Source organism: Saccopteryx leptura, chromosome 5, assembly GCF_036850995.1.
Source record: "Saccopteryx leptura isolate mSacLep1 chromosome 5, mSacLep1_pri_phased_curated, whole genome shotgun sequence".
Taxonomy (NCBI): Eukaryota; Metazoa; Chordata; class Mammalia; order Chiroptera; family Emballonuridae; genus Saccopteryx; species Saccopteryx leptura.
In genome coordinates this window covers 5,431,432-5,444,037 of record NC_089507.1, presented here as the reverse complement: position 1 = coordinate 5,444,037, position 12,606 = coordinate 5,431,432, and the positions used below count along the sequence as shown (strand labels likewise).

At 52.9% G+C, this 12,606-nt stretch overlaps 1 protein-coding gene across 2 annotated transcripts in view; it reads left to right on the top strand.

Annotated features, from left to right (window-relative positions):
- The window catches only part of SLC2A9 (solute carrier family 2 member 9), a 117,003-nt gene that overhangs the window by 19,963 nt on the left and 84,434 nt on the right, over positions 1-12,606 (top strand). The window contains exons 3-4 of one of the 2 annotated variants that reach the window (XM_066384527.1): positions 3,728-3,821; positions 10,604-10,704. In XM_066384527.1, coding sequence (XP_066240624.1) covers positions 10,642-10,704 — 63 coding nt within the window. In that variant the 5' untranslated portion in view covers positions 3,728-3,821; positions 10,604-10,641. Of the gene's footprint in view, positions 1-3,727; positions 3,822-3,925; positions 3,945-10,603; positions 10,705-12,606 lie in introns of those variants that run through there. The other variant, XM_066384528.1, reaches the window with a different exon arrangement.

Genomic DNA, 12,606 nt, shown 5'->3' with positions numbered 1-12,606 from the left:
CCTTGAGACGCCTACTCCCTTATCCCGCTTTGCAGAGCAAAGGTGTCCGGTGTGACAAGGCTAGGGAGCAGCGAGCTGGCCGTCGGGTCCGAGGTGCGATCCCGGGCTCTCAGTCATTGTCCCGTTCTGTTTATCTAGATGCTGCTAATCTTGGCATCGGAGAGTGCTTTATTGTCAGTTAAAAATGTAACCAAGTTCCAGCCTGTACTACTCACGGCACGAGGGCTGATACCTTGATTGACCGCGTTTTGAGATAAGGAGAGTCCTTATGCGGAAAGACCTCAGCAAGCTGAGGTCTCCTGCCAGGGCAGACCCGCCTCCTGAAGCAGTGGTTCTCAAACTCTGTACTTACGAAAGTACAGAATTCAGGCTTCCTTCCCGTCCAGGGAAAGGGGAGTGGGAGAGGTTGGGGGTCAGGGGGTGACCAGGGAAGGGAGGGTGGGAGAGGTTGGGGGTCAGGAGGTGACCCACAGCCACAGACGTGGAGGTGCCAGCCAGGGTCAAGGAGGTGAACTTTGTTCTTGGCCAACAAATTCCAGCTGCTGCAGTTTTTTGTCACGGAGTTCCTGCAGATATTTGGTAGCCACTCATTATTTTGGCGTGGACTTCTTTATCTCAGGGGAGGCAGTTTAGAATACGAAGAAGCTGTTTCCTTTTGTTTTGGTTTTTTTTTTTTTTTTTTTTTGTATTTTTCTGAAGCTAGGAACAGGGAGAGACAGTCAGACAGACTCCCGCATGCGCCCGACCGGGATCCACCCAGCACGCCCACCAGGGGCTACGCTCTGCCCACCAGGGGTTGATGCTCTGCCCCTCCGGGGCCTTGCTCTGCCGCAACCAGAGCCACTCTAGCGCCTGGGGCAGAGGCCAAGGAGCCATCCCCAGCGCCCGGGCCATCTTTGCTCCAATGGAGCCTTGGCTGCGGGAGGGGAAGAGAGAGACAGAGAGGAAGGGAGGGGGGTGGAGAAGCAAATGGGCACTTCTCCTATGTGCCCTGGCCGGGAATCGAACCCGGGTCCCCTGCACGCCAGGCCGACGCTCTACCGTTGAGCCAACCGGCCAGGGCCTCTTTTTCTTTTTATACTGAAGCAGCAAGCAGAATTCTTCTTCTAATATCTTCATTCAAGGCCCAGCAGTTAAGCAGGAGCTAGTCACCTAAAGGTTATGGAAACAAGGCAGGCTTGAACAAGATGCATTCAAAGAGCCACTGACTCTGTTATCATAAGACCTCACTCAAGGGAGGCTGGGTGAGTGCGTAGGGGGAGGGAGGGAGAGAGGGGTGGGCCCCGGCTGGGCCGTTGTGGGAGGTTTGAAAGGCTGGAAGTCAACACCACCGCTCAGAGGCAGCCTCTGTCCGTCCGGGCATGTTTGCACTTCCTTAAGCACCACTGAAATCACCCGGGCATGAAAATGTCACCTTCTGGCGTGCCGGTTGTCAGCCCGCAGAGGTCGGTGGATAAAGACATAAAGACATCTCGGGTGGCTGTCTCCCAGGGATCAGGCGACCCCTTCCTGGCCACTAGGCCACCCCGTTGTCAACATCAAGGCGCTGGGGAGACGGGATTAGCCTTGAGAAGGTTGTCTGGGTTGCTCTCAATCGATGCTTGGGGAATTGGGTGGACTTTTCCAGGTTCCCAACACAGCCCCGCCTTCCCGGGGCCTGGGCGTGGGCTGAAGCCAGACATAGTGTCCATCTCCCATGGTTGGGGGGCACTCCCGGGCACCCGTCTTTCTGTGCCCCACCCAGGACCAGCCTTCACGTCCCACGCCCTTCCCCCTCTCTCTGGTCAGGTGCCCTTGGCTGAGCTGGGACTTGCCCCGGCTGCAGAGGCACACGCCTGGGTCCCTGACGTGTTCTCTGCCACTCCAGCCCTCTGCCTACCTCGGGGTGCTGAAATCGCTAGAGCGGCCCGAGCATGCGGGCATCACTCTGGACTAGAGCAGGGGTTCTCAAAGTAAACCTAGCAGATTTCCAGGTGCGCCCTATGGTATTCCAGAGAAATACGTGCCTGTTGGGGACCAAAAAACCAACAGGGCTTTTGGAGTTTAGATTTTTGGGGGACAGAGGTGTGGGGAATTGGCTGTGAGCTGACAGTCCTCCCAACACCCCCACCTCACTTGCCTGATTAGGTTGCAAAAGGCTGTTCAGCTGTGGTGCTGGATTGTTTACACCACCCCCCATGTTCCCCAGAAAGACTGGAGACAAGTTTCTTCTATCCTTTGTTTGGTGTAAAGTTAAGATGATATGTATGGTGGGGGTTTTGGATTGATGATTAAACAGAAGGAATTGTCTCTTGAAGCCTTTTGGATTTCTATAAAAGAAGAATATGTGGCAATATCTAAAAAAGCTTTGAACATTTTACTACAATTTTCAACATCCTATTTATGTGAATTAGGATTTTCTACCCTCAACACAATTAAGAGTAAAAAGAGAGAAATTCTTCAATGTATTGATGAGGAAATGAGAGTTTGCCTTTCAAATATATGCCCAAACATTGAAGAAATTGCTAGGACACATCAGGCTCATGTTTCTTATAAACACAAGAATGAAAAAACTTAACACATTTGTGCCGGGACCTGTCGAATTTACTAAATCTTACTAAGAATGTATCTATATATATAAAAAGATAACTTTTTTGTCATTTAAAAAAATTTTTAACCCCTCTTTTTTACGAATTCTAAAAGCATAACTCAAAAAATGTAACATAAAAATGTTTTCTAATGTCAGAATAAATTTAATTTTGTCGTATTTATTTAATTTAATTACCATAAAAGCATGCTTGGCCTTTATTTTTTTTAATATTTGACTTAATTATTATAACATATTTCTCAGAAATTTGTATATAGTGCACCCACAATTATTTGTAGGATTTTAAATGCTCCCCGACTTCAAAAAGTTTGAGTACCACTGGACTAGAGTGATGGCTCTCGGCCGGTTTGCTCAGTGGTAGAGCGTCGGCCCGGCATGTGGATGTCCCAGGTTCAATTCCTGGTCAGGGCACACAGAAGAATTGTACATCTGCTTCTCTACTCCTCTCCACCCACCCTCCCTCTCTCCTCCCTCATGCAGCCATGGCTTGATTGGCTCAAGTGACTTGGCCCAGGTGCTGAGGATGGCTCCATGGCCTCTGCCTCAGGTGCTAAAAATTGCTTAGTTGCCAAGCAATGGAACAATGCCCCAGATGTGCAGAGCATTGCCCTGTAGAGGGCTTGCTGGGTGGATCCCAGTCAAGGTACCTGCGGCAATCGGTCTCTGCCTCCCCTGCTCTCAATAAAAATAAAATAAAATAGAATGATGGTTCTCATGCATTTCTCCACTGGCTGATTCTACCCCTGCACTGACAGAGTAGCAGGAGTTAACCCCTCATCCTGGTCCTTTGGGTTTAGGGCTTGATCAGTCGGCATTCATTTGTGTTCTGCTTTATAAGACTTGCAAGTCATTTCGCCTGACCCTCACCACAGCCCAGGCAGTTTGGTCCCACGCCAGTCACCTCCTCACGTTAACGAGAAGAGATCCGACACCCAGGAAGGTCAACCCGCTAGTCAGCAAGGGCTTGGCTGGGGCACCTCTGCCTTCGACTCGCGGGCCAGAATCTGTTCACAGGCATCTGGGCATGTTTGTTAATCATTTATCACTTGTCAAGATGGGCATCATAGAATGTTTACAGTAACAGCTCTGCTGGATGCCATGTAATCATTAACGCTGTTTTCTTCTTTCATCATTTCCCAGGTTTATATCTGATTTGATTGGGAGCCGATCTATCGGAGAAGCGCACTCTGTGTGCTCTTTAGACTGGGACAGGCGAGGCAGGCTCCAGGAAGCGGTAAGTTTTGCTCACAGGTTTGGATCAGCTTTGGGGCGGCTTCGAGAATTACTGAAATTCCTTACAGAAGAGTGGGAGCAAGGAATTGGAAAACTGAGGGAACTGAAAATCAACTTGGTGAAGGTTAAGTGAGAAAATGCACACAAAGTGCTTAGCATGGTGTCTGGCAGATGTTAATATGAAAATGACATTGACCATGAGCAATAATGGCTACTCTTCCAATGGCTGGTGACCGGTCAGTTACTCTTTCTTCCACCCTCTCCCTCCCTTCCATCCTTCCATCCTCCCTTTCTTCCTTCCTTCCTTCCTTCCTTCCTTCCTTCCTTCCTTCCTTCCTTTCTTTCTTTCTTTCTTTCTTTCTTTCTTTCTTTCTTTCTTTCTTTCTTTCTTTCTTTTGTGTGTGTGTGTGTGTGTGTGTGTGTGTGTGTGTGTAAGAGAGAGAGAGAGAGAGAGAGACAGAGAGAGGGACAGATAGGGACAGACAGACAGGAAGGGAGAGAGATGAGAAGCATCAGTTCTTTGTTGTGGCACCTTAGTTGTTCACTGATTGATTTCTCATACGTGCCTTGACTGGGGGGCTACAGCAGACTGAGTGACCCCGCGCTCAAGCCAGAGACCTTGGGCTCAAGCTGGTGAGCCTTGCTCAAACCAGATGAGTCCACGCTCAAGCCAGCAACCTCGGGGTTTTGAGCCCGAGTCCTCTGTGTCTCAGTTCATGCTCTATCCACAGCACCACTGCCTGGTCAGGCCTGCTTTCTCTTTCTTTCTTTCTTTCTTTCTTTCTTTCTTTCTTTCTTTCTTTCTTTCTTTCTTTCCTTCCTTCCTTCCTTCCTTCCTTCCTTCCTTTCTTCCTTCCTTCCTCTCTTGCTCTGTTTTCCACATTTCCCCCCAATATCTTTGTGTGTGTGTGTATTTTTCTGAAGTTGGAAATGGGGAGGCAGTCAGACAGACTCCTGCATGCACCCGACCGGGATCCACCTGGCATGCCCACCAGGGGGCGATGCTCTGCCCATCTGGGGTGTTGTTCTGTTGTGGCCAGAGCCATTCTAGCACCTGAGGCAGAGGCCATGGAGCCATCCTCAGTGCCTGGGCCAACTTTGCTCCAGTGGAGCCTTGGCTGCGGGAGGGGAAGAGAGAGACAGAGAGGAAGGAGAGGGGAAGGGGTGGAGAAGCAGATGGGTGCTTCTCTTGTGTGCCCTGGCCGGGAATTGAACCCAGGACTCTTGCACACCAGGCTGACACTCTACCACTGAGCCAACCGGCCAGGGCTCCCCCCCCCCCCCCATATCTTGTTTTAGGATTAGCCTTAGTTCTGTGCCAAAGTCAGCAGAGATTTAATTCTGAAAATTGAGAGTAAAGTCACAACCAAGTGTTAATCAGACAGAGACCTCGGGGACCAGGGTGGGTGTGGCATTTCCTGTTCAGCGCTGTCAGCCAGCGGCTTTGGATCCGCTGGGCTTTGCTTGGGGCGGCGGTTCCAGGCACTGCAGAGCGGTGGCCTCCAGCCTGCACGCGCTGGGCTTGGGCAAACAACACCCTTCACTGTCCGCTGCCCTGCTGCGCGGTGCTGGTCTGCGTCCCAGCCTCGTCTTTGCTTTTGTCCGTTTACCCAACACAGGCTGATGAGTGGGGGTCTGACTGCACGCAGTTGGGGCTCAGATCCAAGCTCCGGGACAGGTGCGGCGGCTCACCTGCTTTATTTCTAACCCGGCCAGCCACGGTGTCAGACACACGGTGCCCAGGAGGGCTTTATTATTGGGAGAGGCAGCAACAGGAGCAGCATAGGTAGTTACTTAGTGTTGAACGCCAGCGACAGCCTGGGCAGGTGCCAATCAGATCGCCGGGAGCAGAGGCCTGCTCTCTGCAGCTGCTGGGTCGTGGCAGGTGGGCACCCAGGGACCACCCAGGACGTGGGTATTTACCAGTGAGTACAACAGCAATTTCACTTTTAAAGAGCTGGCCTTGCACTGCCCCAGCGGGCAGCTGCCCGCCCACCTGTGACGTGACGTCTCAGGGGTGGTGAGGCCGTTGTCAGCTCTGCAGCGGTTTCTGTAGGGTGGGCTGCGCAGCCTCAGACCTCGGCTGCATACCGCTCCCTGAGCAGTGCGTCCTTATTGACGTAGCAACCCTCGTTCTTTCCCTTGCTGGCCTGGGAGCAGGAGACCAGAAGTGACCTCGACCCCGAAGGAAGCACAGCCCCCCGCCCACGGCCTCCTGGTGCTGGGCGCGTACCCGTCTGGAACCCATTTTCTGGGAAGAGCGCACAGACCTCTCCCCATCCTGGCCAGGGGCACACCTCACATCTTGGGATCAGTTCTACGGGCTCTTTACGTATTTTTTAATATTATTGTCTTGTCACTGATGGCCCCTCACTCTCCGTTTCCCAGCTCAGCCTCCTTTGCCGTCCCCCCTCCCCATCTCCTCTTTCCAGAGGGAGCTCTGTAGGACTCTTCTTGTCCACAGCCTCCCTGGGGACCCTCCGCATCCGCCTGTGATGCTGACTGCCCCGCCCTTCCTCTGCAGCCCGGATGCCTCTCCCTCCAGCACCCCTCTCCTTTCTGGCTGCCCAGGGGGGTACTTGCGCATGGCTGCCATACAAAGCTCTCAGGCTCACCTCCCAGTCAAGACCCTTCATCCTCCGCCGTCACCACAGCTGTTGCTTTTGGGTGTCTCTAGCTCAATGAACGGCAGCTGCCGGTAATCAGACAGCGAGGCTTCCCCTGGCATCTCTCAAAGCTTGTTACCTAAGTTACCCCTCATCTCACAGGCGAGAAGGATAACCGTCTGCATTGGGTTGGTAAGGAAACAGAGCTCAGGTACCCACAAGGCCATGCCATGTGGCATAACTCCAGGGGTGACATTTACAGTGTCATCTATACGAATGACACTCTCCGGAGTGACGTAGGGACAGCCATTGACATCAGCTAGGACGGGACGCAGCCGCTGGAGGCGGGCCGGTGCGGGCCGTGGGTACCCTCATTCTGGCTTCCTTTGTCCCCGTCCCGTCCCACTGGACCCCAGCCTGAGTTCCCTGTTCCCCTCTCCTCCACCCTGCCCACCCATGCTGATTCCGAGGCACCTCTCGGGCCGGGACTCTGGACACAGAGATCACTCAGCGGTGGCCCCATTGTGAATAGGGTATCGGTCAGTGTTCTCCAGAGAACAGAACCGAAAGAATATATAGCTATATATTACCTGTAGTGATGTGTGCGGACAGAAAGAGAGATAGAAATAGAGAGAGAGAGAGAGAGAGAGAGAGATTTTAAGGAATTGGCTCGCACACTGTGAGGGCAGGCAAGCCCCAAGCCCACACAACAAGCCAGCGGTCCAGAAATTCCATTAAGAGCAGATGTTGCAGTTTTTGCCCGAGGTCTGGGAACACAGGCAGAAGTCTTACATCATCTTGGGGCCAAGTGCCTCCCCCTGCAGGGCACCTCTGTGCTTGCACTCAGGGCCTCCCAGTGACTGGACGGGGCCCACCCACATCATTATGGAGGGCTATCCAATTTACTTGAAGTCAACTGATTGTAAATGTTAATCATTTCTAAACAACTCCAGCAACACCTTGCCTGTTCTCCAGGTGTCCAGCCACAACCACGTGGCCTGGCCGAGGTGACACACCCCAGGAACCACCAGGAGGAGGTCACGATCACAGAGAACACAGGAGAGCAGTCAGCGGGCCCCGTCTGGCTCCCGCGAGGCTGGTGGGACAGGCGAGGGGACGCAGCGGGGGAGGTGACTCGGATTTCCCGGGGGCTCAGGGCAGGGGAGACACATCCCAGGAACCACCGGGAGGAGGTCACGGTCGCTGAGAACACAGGAGAGCAGTCAGCGGGCCCAGCCTGGCTCCCGCGAGGCTGGTGGGACAGGCGAGGGGACGCAGCGGGGGAGGTGACTCGGATTTCCCGGGGGGCTCAGGGCCGGGGAGACACATCCCAGGAACCACCAGGAGGAGGTCACGGTCGCTGAGAACACAGGAGAGCAGTCAGCGGGCCCAGCCTGGCTCCTGCGGGGCTGGTGGGACAGGCGAGGGGACGCAGCGGGGGAGGTGACTCGGATTTCCCGGGGGGCTCAGGGCCGGGGAGACACATCCCAGGAACCACCAGGAGGAGGTCACGGTCGCTGAGAACACAGGAGAGCAGTCAGCGGGCCCAGTCTGGCTCCCGTGAGGCTGGTGGGACAGGCGAGGGGACGCAGCGGGGGAGGTGACTTGGATTTCCCTAGGAGTGGGGGGCTCAGGGCAGGGGAGACACATCCCAGGAACCACCAGGAGGAGGTCACAGTCGCTGAGAACACAGGAGAGCAGTCAGCGGGCCCAGTCTGGCTCCCGCGGGGCTGGTGGGACAGGCGAGGGGACGCAGCGGGGGAGGTGACTCGGATTTCCCAGGGGGCTCAGGGCAGGGGAGACTGGCGGGTGCGGCTAGGGAAGGAGGAAGGCGCTCCAGGCCAGCGGGGCAGCCAGGGAACGCCACAGAGTCCTGACAACGGAGGTCCAGTGAGGTCCAGTGAGCGGGGCGTCCCTGGGAGAGCGTCGGTGTGAGACAGGCGGGGTCTCCCCGTGCAGGGCCTCGGTCCCTCACGCTCAGGCGTTGGCGACAGCCGCTCACCATCCGCGTTCTCGTTGGGCCGGCTCTGATGACTCTGGACCTCAGACCAGAGCCAAGTGACCTTGGGCTTCGGGCTAGTGACCATGGGTCATGTCTATGGTCTCATACTCAAGCTGGTGACCTCGCACTCAAGCTGGTGAGACTGCGCTCAAGCCAGGGACCTCAGGGCTTTGAACCTGGGTTCTCAGTGTCCCAGGCCATCACTCTATCCACTAGGTCACTGCTTGGTCAGGTTGAACAAATATTTACAGGAACTGCATGCTTCCAGAATTTTATTTTTCAAGATTCTGGCTCCTCAAAACCATAAAGGTTTAATTCCTTTAAAAAAAAAATTTTTTTTAAGAAATTTTAAAAACTTGTTTTTCTAGTTGTAGTAGTGGGTTTCTTTCCTTTTTTTTTTCTTTTTTTTTTTTTTTTTTTTTGAGTGTGTGCATGTGCAGAAAATTGGAAAACTATAGAAAAACAAATAATAGACTAATGGGCTTAAAATATATATATCATAGCCGAGGGGTAGCAGCCGCATCTGGGCAGTCGATTTCCTATGCACATAAATCCGTGAGCTGTCCTCTGCTCATGTCTGCAGCCCAGGATCCCCCTGTGCTCACGTCCTGTCTGGGACAGGCCACTCGCTGTCTCTGTGCCCCAGGGCCCATCGCACCCTCTTCCTGAGCTGTCTGTCCTAGGACGTAAGCTCCAGGAGGGCAGGCAGGCTCCGTCTTGCTCACAATTGCATCCCCATCACCCAGATCACTAGTGGCTTAATAAATATTTGTTTAACCTGACCAGGCAGTGACACAGTGGATAGAGTGATGGCCTGGGACACTGAGAACCCAGGTTCAAAGCCCTGAGGTCCCTGGCTTGAGCGCAGTCTCACCAGCTTGAGGGCGAGGTCACCAGCTTGAGCATGAGATCATAGACATGACCCATGGTCACTGGCCTGAAGCCCAAGGTCACTGGCTTGTGCCCAAGACACTGGCTGGAGCCCAATGTCGCTGGCTTGAGCCCAAGGTCACTGGCTTGAGCCCAAGGTCACTGGCTTGAGCAAGGGGTCACTGACTTGGCTGGAGGCCCTGGGTCCAAGCACATATGAGAAAGCAAGCACTGAACAACTAAGGTGCCACAGCAAAGAACTGATGCTTCTCATCTCTCTCCCTTTCTGTCTGTCTGTCCCTTTCTCTCTCTCTCTCACTTGCTAAAAAATAAAAAGAAATATATTTGTTGAAGAAAATATTCAATGCGTAAATATTTTGTTTTAAATTTAATTGTAAATGAAAAAAACACATGGACCTAGTTTAAGGACATATATATTAAGAGTGACTATTAGAAGCACATCTATTTTTAACCCTGACTAATGTATATATATACTTTTATATGTCTTCCTCTTACTGTCCAGTAAGAATAGCTGAGCATTTCCCGTGATATAAGATGTTCTTTAATGTAAAGCTTTCTGTGCTCTGGGCGGTTTAGGTGCTGTGCACCTTGTGTGCGGCTGTGTCCTCATTTACTGAACCTTTCCTCTTAGGGGTCTGCTTCCTATTGTGAAGACCGGTTTATTTTCCTAACATGAAAAATGCTTCAGTGTGACTATTTCTGGCTTAAATCTTGGTGCATGTTTTTTTGGGTTTTTTTTTTTTTTTACCGTTTTAGGATAAATTTTTATAAACAGAGTAATGGGGCCAAAGGGCCTACAAAGTCTTATGGCTCCAGAAACATGTCCTCAAACTCCAGACAAGCGGCCCAGTTTTGTTGACTTCTGTCCTGCCAGTGACAGAGGTTATGATTTCAGTGACTGTCTCTGGTTTGACAGGGGAGGTTGGCACTTCGTTTTACTGTTCACATTGTGGGGACAGAAAGCCTAGTGTTTACGAGATGAGCCCGACCACGAGAGTGAGCGTCTGAACGAGAATGTTTCGGGGGGGGGGGTAATAAACCGTTACTGTATTTAAAAGCAGTGCAGTTAGCATGGGAAACACAGACACAGTCAACCCAACCATCTCACAAACGGAGAAACGGAGGCCTGAGAGGAGCAGGGGGTGCCCCGGTCTCCAGGGGAGCAGAGGTCCCCCATCCTGGTGTCCTCACCAGGACCTCTCCCTGGTCAGGGCCACCTCCCCCGAGTCACCTGTCTCTGACAGCAAGAGTCTGATGGCTCCTTCCTTTCCCCCTTTTTCTCAGGAACAAGGACAGCTGGCCCCAACTCTGAAGAATAAACCATGAAGCTCAGCGAAAAGGACCCAGCAGACAACAAAGAAAGAAATTTGGAGAAAAAGAAATTGGTCAGTCCTGGTTTCCTTACCTCTTTTTTTTTTTTTTTTTAACCAGTGTCCTGGTGACCCTGGGCTGTCCCTTCTGCCCCTCCCACCTCCCTGGGGACATGCAGGTTAAGGTGAGGTCAGGACCAGGAGAGCGAAGGCTGGAAGCAGGGCTTGGTGGCAAGGAGCCAGGTGAATTGTCAAAGACCTGTGTGCAATGAGGCACAGGCCACTGGTGGCTTGTCCTTCGGTTGATAATAATCCTATCAGCCAGTGGCCTTCTGGATGTGTGTGGGGTCAGGTAGCCCCACTCCAGTGGTCATTTCTCTAAAGGGGACATTGATGTTGAAAGTGATAATGTCATCTTCCTTAAGGATACACTGAAACCCATCCCTCAGCCCAGTCCAAGGCCCAGTTCACCCGCCCCCTCCTCCAGGAAGTCCTCAGCACTTAGAAAGCCTCTCACCCTCCTCTGGACGCCTTGGGCCCTCTTTTTAAACCAGATGCAAAGAATCAATAACCAGTCAGCACCTCTCTGAGCTGGACCTTTACACGAGGCTCTCGTTCGAGTCTCTTGGCCATACCACAGTGAAGGCATCCCCTCCCGGGTTTGACAGGCGAGAAACCGAGGCTTAGAGGGGGCTAAATCTGCTTGTCCGAGGCTGTATAGCTAGTTCAGAACTTGACCCGTGTGTGCCTGCTCTCCTGGGATGGTGTGGAAGCAGCCAGGACTCAGAAAAGAATAGGTCCATATTTGTAATAAACCGTTACTTAGCGGGACAAAGATCAACACGAGCACACTTGCCAAATTGCCAGGAAGTGTGAGCTCGGCAGGCTGAGCACCAGTTTCCCCATCTCACAGTGAAAGGGAGGTCCTGGGAGGCCAAGCCACCTGTCTCCTGTCATCCAGAGACACGGGAGAGTTGCATTAAATAGACTTTCCCTCCAAGTGGACCCCGTGTGCTGTCCTTGGAGCTCATGTTGGGTGGAGTCCGGGCTCCACTGTGCAGGCACTGGGTGCATTCTGACTGTGTCTCCCTTCCAGTGCCCCGCCCACACTCTAGGCCCCAACCAAACCTGACGTTTGCTCCCCTTTGTCCCTGGGGCTTTGGCTCAGTGCCCTCCCACCCCACGGCCTTCTTCTTTTCTTTCTTTCTTTTTTTTTTTTTTTTTTTTTGGTGGCAGAGACAGAGAAAGTCAGAGAGAGGGACAGATAGGGACAGACAGACAGGAAGGGAGAGAGATAAGAAACATCAATTCTTTGTTGTGGCTCCTTAGTTGTTTATTGATTGATTTCTCATATGTGCCTTGAATGGCGGGGGGGGGGGGGGGGGCTACAGCAGACCGAGTGACCCCTTGCTTGAGCCAGTGACCTTGGGCTCAAGCTGGTGAGCCTTGCTCAAACCAGATGAGCGCGCACTCAAGCTGGCGACCTCGGGGTCTCAAACCTGGGTCCTCCACATCCCAGTCTGACGCTCTATCCACTGTGCCAACGCCTGGTCAGGCCCCCACATCCTCCTTGGCCTGTATACAACCCAGGCTTTGTCATCCAGGAGCCACCTCTCCCAGGAAGTCTTCCATGCTCTAATCCCAGGTTGGCTCAGTGCGTCTTCCGCGTTTCCCCTCGCAATCCTCAGCCATCGCCTGTCATGTAGTAACCCAGAGAGTCTGTGTCAGTGTCCTGCTCTGGACCACAGCCCTGCCTGGGGCGGTGGGTGGAGGGTGGGGGGTGGCTGGCTGCCAATCAGCTCCAGAAAGAGCCGGTTCCCCCTGAGTCTCCCTGTGGGACTAATAAGCAGAATGGTCATGTACTGAGTGTTTCATGTGCTCAGTGAATAACTGGTCTGATGACTGAGGGCTGGGTTGTCATTCTGGAAGTCTGCCTTCCTGCCAAGCAGCAATTTCCCTACTCTTGTGCATCGAGGG